The sequence below is a fragment of the Salarias fasciatus genome (genome assembly GCF_902148845.1).
Source record: "Salarias fasciatus chromosome 23 unlocalized genomic scaffold, fSalaFa1.1 super_scaffold_20, whole genome shotgun sequence".
Taxonomy (NCBI): domain Eukaryota; kingdom Metazoa; phylum Chordata; class Actinopteri; order Blenniiformes; family Blenniidae; genus Salarias; species Salarias fasciatus.
This window is the reverse complement of record NW_021941230.1, coordinates 11,792,651-11,799,721: the sequence shown is the minus strand read 5'-3', so window position 1 is coordinate 11,799,721 and position 7,071 is coordinate 11,792,651. Positions and strand designations below refer to the sequence as shown.

Here is a 7,071-nt window from a genome sequence, read left to right as displayed (position 1 = left end):
CAGTACGAAAGAACAAAACAGGACTAAAATTAAAAATCAGTGCAAGACAGATGTCAGATGAGGCATCGTCGAGGCTTCGGTCATCTTGAGAGTGCCGATATATTTGAGTATGACAGGAACTACTTGTGGTGTCATGGCAGCCCGAGGTTCTGCTGTCAGGGTCTATTCGCGGCCCTTGGCAGTGTTGTCTGTGTGGACCATGCGACACTCCTGGAGCTGAATCACGGTGGCATATCAGCCAGCTGCTTATTTCAGTCTGTGACAGCAGCTGTTCGGGCCCTGAGCTGTGATTCGGTCCCTCCAGATTCCACGGGAGCCGACGCCGACAGGGGGGCATGCGGGGTTATATTTAGAGCCGGGGCAGGATTAAATTGCACTGTCTTCACACCAGGAACCTTTCCCATGCTCTGCCTTTTCCAGCCAGGACCAACTCCCAACAGGACCTGTGGTTGTACCCGTCTCCTTCCTCTCTCCTCGGACCCCCTTCTTGGCCTACCGTCACGCCTCACGAGTCGCCATGGACCCCAACGCCATCAAGGAGGAGCTGCGCCTGTTTCAGAGCACCCTGCTCCAGGACGGCTTGAAGGAACTGCTGAGTGAGAACAAGTTTGTGGACTGTACCCTGAAGGTGGGCGACCGCAACTTCCCCTGCCACAGGCTGATCATGGCCGCCTGCAGCCCGTACTTCAGGGACATCTTCTTCACCGAGGACGGGAAGGAGGTGGAGAACACCAAGGAGGTGGTCCTGGACGACGTGAACCCCACCATCCTGGACATGATCATCCAGTACCTCTACTCGGCGGAGATCGACCTCACCGACGACAATGTTCAGGATATAATCGCCGTGGCGAACAGGTTCCAGATCCCTTCGGTCTTCACGGTATGTGTGAACTACCTTCAGAAGAAGCTGTCCCTGGGGAACTGTCTGGCCATTTTCAGGATGGGCCTGGTGCTCAGCTGCCCCAGGCTCGCGGTGGCCGGCCGCAACTTCATTGCAGACCGCTTTGAGCTCCTCTACAAGGATGAGGAGTTCCTCAAGCTGGCGCCCCACGAACTGTTTGCCGTCATCGGCGGGGACACTCTTAACGTGGAGAAGGAGGAGCTGGTGTTCGAGGCGGTCATGGCCTGGGTCCGCTACGACAAGGACAAGCGCGTCAAGGTCCTGAAGGATGCGTTCAACTGCATCCGCTTCCGACTGCTGCCGGAGAAGTACTTCAACGAGAGAGTTCAGATGGACGAGCTCGTCAAGGCCGACCCGGAGATACAGAAGATGGTCCAGGTCATCAGGGATGCCTTCAAGGGAAAGCTTCCAGAGAAACCCAAGAAGAAGGAGGGGGAGGAGGGAGGCGAGGAAGAGGAGAGTCCTTTCCCCGGCTTCCTGAATGACGATCGGAGACACGGCATGTACGCTCGTGACTTCATCCTGATGATCAACGACACGGCGGCAGTGGCGTACGACGTCGGCGAGAACGAGTGCTTCCTGGCGGCCATGTCGGAACAGGTGCCACGAAACCACGTGAGCCTGGCGTCGCAGAAGAACCAGCTCTACATCATCGGAGGACTGTTTGTGGATGAAGAAAACAAGGACGCCCCCCTGCAGTGTTATGTGTACTTGGTAAGATTTTTCCTTCAATCATCTAGTCTTTCTAGCACTTTTTTCGCTACCTGTGAATGTGAAGTTAACATCCATTCATTGAACTGAATCTTTTCTATTGTGGTAGCCAATCTAAGCTACCTTAAATCTGTAAGGAAAAAAAAAAAAAAACACTAAATACAGAAAAAAGAAAAAACTGACAGAGACCTGGTGTTTTTTTATTTTGTTTTAAACAGTTCTATGAAATAGTGTTCACCTAATAAAGTAACTTAAACTTTAGTTAGCTTACTCAACTTGCAATAAATCGATGAATAATGGAAACACTAAAGCGCAAATCTGCTACACATTCAAACTGTTTTCGCATTTTTCAGATTTGCCTCTCCTGAATGTGAAAAATGTGTAGTTGTCCAAATCGTGTTCCTTCAAGAGAAACTAAACTGTTTCACATGTGTTTAAAAAAAAAAAAAAAAAAAAAAACTGCATACAACTACAAGATGTGATATACAGCAACTGGCCGATGCAGGGTTTATGCTGATTATTTCTAACTGGCTTCAGCATGTTGCGGTCTCAATAGTCCCAGTGTCATTGGTGTTCACTTGGCAAGCTGCATTCTCAAAGCTAAGCTAATTTAATACATCAGTTTATAATTTTCCACAAGAAAAATAATGCAGTTAGCATTAGCTTCTCAGTAAGTCCATAATGTCATTTCAATTTTGCACATGTAGCATTAGCTCATTATCTGCTGGGCCTTTGAAATGTATAATGTATGTTTGTTGATGAGACGGAGCACTTTAGCTTTTCACAACCGACTTTTAGTGTTACTTTTGAGGATGGGGTCATGGCTTTAACGTGCCGCTCTCTCGCCCTCAGCTGGATCCGCTCTCCTCCGAGTGGGTCGCCCTGCCGCCGATGCCCTCCCCGAGGTGCCTCTTCAACATCGGCGAGAGCGACAACCTGCTGTTCGCCGTGGCGGGAAAAGACCTGCAAACCAACGAGTCGCTGGACTCCGTCATGTGCTACGACGTGGAGTCAGTGCCGCTATCTCCCTCCCTGTCGCTTCACTTCTCACTTTGTCTTTCACCTTCTGTGTAAATGTTCAGGGCGATAATTAACCTCAGGAAATCGCTGCTTTCAGATAAATAGATTAAGGAACGCAGAGTAATTTAAACAGAAGTGGCAACACTCTATTGTGATTTAACCTTCTTGCATTTAATGCCAGGACATTTGTTTTACGTATAGAAATGACATGATTTCAAAATAAAGGTTTTGGTGGACTTGTGATATTTCTCAGGAAGATGAAGTGGAGTGAGACCAAAAAGCTTCCTCTGAAGATCCACGGCCACGCAGTCGTCTCCCACAAAGGACTGGTGTACTGCATCGGAGGCAAGACAGACGACAAGTGAGTGTGTGTGTGTATATATGTGTGTGTGTGTGTATGTGTGTGTGTGTGTGTGACCTTATGCTGTGGGCGGCATCTGTTTGTGGTCGATCATCCTGCCAGCCTGCAGCGGCGCTCAGTGCGTCACGGACAACAATTACACTGCTGCAGCAGAGAGCCGTCCCGGCACTGCCGTAAATGAAAAGAAAAAAAAAAAAAAAAAACCCCGGCCCGTCACACTTTCTACACCAAATTCTTCTGCCCGAGAGGCCGCTGATCTCCAATACGCTGCATCTCGGTCTGTTTTCCCTCTTTGACAAGAGAATAGTGATAAATTTGTTGATGTTTTTAGGCGAGAATTTTCCAGGATCCAGAAGGATTGTATTCATAATGTGACCGCCTCCATGATGCATAATGTCAGCATCTCCACCACCAGCATGCGTGATGCTGCCTCCACCGTACATCCTGCTGCCACCAACAGAGCACGACGACCACAGTTTCTTTGACTCCACTGTGATTCCGTGCACAGAAGCGAGAGAGGATGAAACACAGAAGAGGGCGAAGACTTGTTCTAGTCGCTGTGTATGCAGAGCCTGTAGCGGCGAGCTTTACGAGGGGGGGAAGGATTTAATGGCGCCATTAAATAAAAGCGAATCAGTCGGCTGAGTGATCCGAGGCGTCGCTGGAACAGGCTGTTAATCATCAATAGGAAACAGGTGCACGTCTCCTGCTCTCAATTTCCGCTGGGACGGAAAGTGTGAACACTCTCACTGCCGCGTCTCAACAGACAATTAATAAGCAACAGGAAATGTGTTCTCGCAGGCGCCGGTAGAAACATTTTGTGCCAGGCGACGATTCGCTGAGTCCCACACTCACAGATGGGTTCGGTGTTTACTCCGGGATGCAAAAATCAAGTGAATTTATCTACATATCAAGATGTATCTCAGTCAAAAATGCCCTAACCCAGCCATGTTCATACTCGTGCACAAAGCTTCAAACATATTTGGTAGTGATTTTTGGTTGAATGCTGGATTATTTTTTTTTTAAATATTGCTCATATTATAAAAATGAATAATTCTTTAAAGGGATACTTCAACATTTTGACAAATTGGCCCATTTAGCGCAATTCCTTAGTCATTTGGAAAAGCATACTTACTTTTTTGTGAGGACGAGCTGTTGTTTATTCAGAGGTGAGTCGGGGAAGGTTTTCGGGACGGACACAATGGAAGTGGATGGTATTTTTGTTCTTCCTCGTCAAACTCATCAAATACACAATCCAACAACCCCAAAACACTTTGGTGGACACGTTATAATCCGCACATTCACTACGCTGTGGAATATGAATGCAAAATTACCAGATTGAGTTGTTTATGCGAAGATTGCTAAGACGGAACTACTTACTAAACATGGCATCTGGGCGTAGTGATTTCAAAAGAAAAAGTCTTTCCCAGTATTTGCTTCAGTGTCGTAACACTACAATATTGTTTGTTGGTGTTCCACAGCGTAGTGAATGTGCGGATTATGACGTGTCCACCAAAGTGTTTTGGGGTTGTTGGATTTTGTATTTGATGAGTTTGAAGAGGGGGAACAAAAATACCATTCTATTCCATTGTGTCCGTCCCAAAAACCTTCCCCGACTCGCCTCTGAATAAACAACAGCTCGCCCTCACAAAAAAAGTAAGTATGCTGTTCGAAATGACTAAGGAATTGCGCTAAATGGGCCAATTTGCCAAAATGTTGAAGTATCCCTTTAAATGTACCGATCGGGATGTTTAACGACTTCTAAACGCTTTCCAGCAAAGCCCTCAACAAGACGTTCGTGTATAACCACAAGCAGTCGGAGTGGAGGGAGCTGGCAGCCATGAAGACGCCCAGAGCCATGTTCGGCGCCGTCGTCCACAACGGAAAGATCGTGGTGGCGGGCGGAGTCAACGAGGAAGGCCTCACTGCCTCGTGCGAGGCCTTCGACTTCGCAACAAACAAGTAAGACCCGACGTCGGCGGAGTCTTCCGTTACGCGCGTCAGAACGTTCGCGGCGTCGTTGGTGGAGACGGCATTTCTCCGTGCCTCCTCAGGTGGGAGCCCTTCGCCGAGTTCCCTCAGGAGCGCAGCTCCGTCAACCTGGTGAGCACCGGCGGCTCGCTGTACGCTGTGGGCGGCTTCGCCATGGTGCAGATGGAGAACAAGGAGGTGGCTCCCACAGAAGTCACCGACGTCTGGCAGTAAGTGCGAGCTTCCCCCCGCCGCCGCCCGGCGTCCCGTGCCGTGCCGGGCTCGTCCGTGCGCGGGCGTGACTCCTGTTCCCGCTTCTCGCCAGGTACGAGGACGACAAGAAGCAGTGGAGCGGCATGCTGAGGGAGATGCGCTACGCCGCCGGCTCCTCCTGCGTGTCCATGCGCCTCAACGCCGCCCGGATGCCCAAACTGTAGATGCCATCTTTGACAGGAATCTCTGCCTGAACTGGGATGATTTCTATCTGCCTCTTCAAAGACTGCAACGGAGTCGCGCCTCAGAGAGCTCCCTGCAGCTCTGTTTACATCCTTTCTAGCTCTTCTTTTGTAAAATAAACATTTGTAAACCGCTGCCCGACGTGCCGCTCTTTCATTCCGTGTCGCGGGGTCGCGGCGCCGTCTTGCTGTTCGCGGGTGAACATGCTAATGGAAGAGGGTCAGCGGCGGGTTGCTCCCTGATGCATTCATCCGTTCACTGCCAGCGTGGGGATCAAACCGCGACCCGTAAAAAGCCTTGAAGAAAAGACGGGACTGAACATTACGAGAGATACGTTTTCCCTTCATGAAAAAAATCAGGATTAAACAAAAAGACTGAATTCAGCCTGTTGTGAGAGCAATCGAGAGAAATTAAAATCATGAAATATGTGAAATTATAAAGCTTCATGGGGATAGTTTAGCTGACACGTAGGAAGGAAGCTGGAGTTCTGGAGCCAACTGGCCTCAAAATCCATGGAATAAAAAGAAAGCTTTCTGTGAGTAAATGAACTGGATATGTGAGAATAGAGGTTTCTTAGACCATTTTTCAATTAAATTAACATTATTAGGGGAAAGTTCATGACTTTTTTAGTTGCTTTAGTTTTTGTATTACCTTCGTTTTCCCCCATTTTGAGAGAATTCAGTCATTATATTCATTTACACTCCTGTTTTAAGTTTAGTTTTCAATTTTCTCCGAGTTTTCTGTATGAAAACATTTTAGCTGGTTCAGTGTGGAACTGGGTCTCGTCTCACGAAATGAAGTCCTTTCTCCACCCGCGTCCTTTTCTTTGACATGTGTAAATCTGATTCTGACAGTCTTGATCAGGTGAAGTCTTTGTTTCCAAAACGTTCTTGACTCCCTCATGATTTTAATCACAAAGGCTGGTCTGACTGCCAAATTTAGACCGACTGTGTCACGGCGAGGGAGGCTATTTGAAGGCGCAACAAAGACTTTGGCAGGAATCTCATCAGAACAGGGAGCGAAGACGCTACTGGAGCATTTTATGTGTTTCAATGCTACGAAACTCTCCTGAAACCAGAGCCGTGGTCCAGGGTTTGACCCCGTCTGACCCAGAGTCCCGGCAGGACGAGGCCGGGTTCCACCTGGTTCCACCTGGTTCCCTTCAGAGAGGCAGGTCCCGACAGGCCTGGCAGCACCTGAATCCTCCCTTTAATCGCTCTTCCATTAGCTCATTTCTCACAAGACAGCTTCAAGAACTCTTGTTTTTTTATAGGCATGACTAACTGCACAGCAATCCTGAAGAACTCATAAGGTTCTCCGGTTTGTTTTGATCTGCATTTTTACATGGACGGGTAACCAGAGCCAGGGGAAACGTCTACACACACTTGCTCCTGTTGAAACGGATCCAAACACACTCAAAAGAACAACGCTGTATTTTAGAAAGAGAGAGAGAAAAAAAACGAGTTTGAAGTGAAGTGTTCTGTATTCCTTCATGTTTCCTGATGTGTTTTTCCCTCCTTCGCTCTTGATTGCTGTCAGCTGTTCCTCGTTGCTGACGATGCCAGAAAACTTCCTCCAAAAGGAGCTTTCGTTTGTTTCCTCCGACTCTTTCAGACTCGATCCTTCTCAGTAGTTTTGTCCTGAGATAAAA

The 7,071-nt window shown here is 48.2% G+C and overlaps 1 protein-coding gene across 1 annotated transcript; it reads left to right on the top strand.

Annotated features, from left to right (window-relative positions):
* Positions 1 to 402: 402 nt before the first annotated feature.
* On the top strand, positions 403 to 5,554 carry LOC115384004 (kelch-like protein 41b). The gene is made up of 6 exons (XM_030086257.1): positions 403 to 1,615; positions 2,465 to 2,622; positions 2,886 to 2,993; positions 4,770 to 4,955; positions 5,048 to 5,194; positions 5,290 to 5,554. The coding sequence occupies exons 1-6, from the start codon at positions 518 to 520 to the stop codon at positions 5,399 to 5,401; spliced, it is 1,809 nt and encodes a 602-aa protein (XP_029942117.1). The 5' UTR covers positions 403 to 517; the 3' UTR covers positions 5,402 to 5,554.
* Positions 5,555 to 7,071: the final 1,517 nt, after the last annotated feature.

Coding starts and splice junctions, on each gene's coding strand:
- LOC115384004 (XM_030086257.1), top strand. CDS start 518: ATGGACCCCAACGCCATCAAGGAGGAGCTGCGCCTGTTTCAGAGCACC. Junction 4,956..5,047: donor TTCGACTTCGCAACAAACAA/GTAAGACCCGAC, acceptor GTGCCTCCTCAG/GTGGGAGCCCTTCGCCGAGT. Junction 5,195..5,289: donor GAAGTCACCGACGTCTGGCA/GTAAGTGCGAGC, acceptor GCTTCTCGCCAG/GTACGAGGACGACAAGAAGC.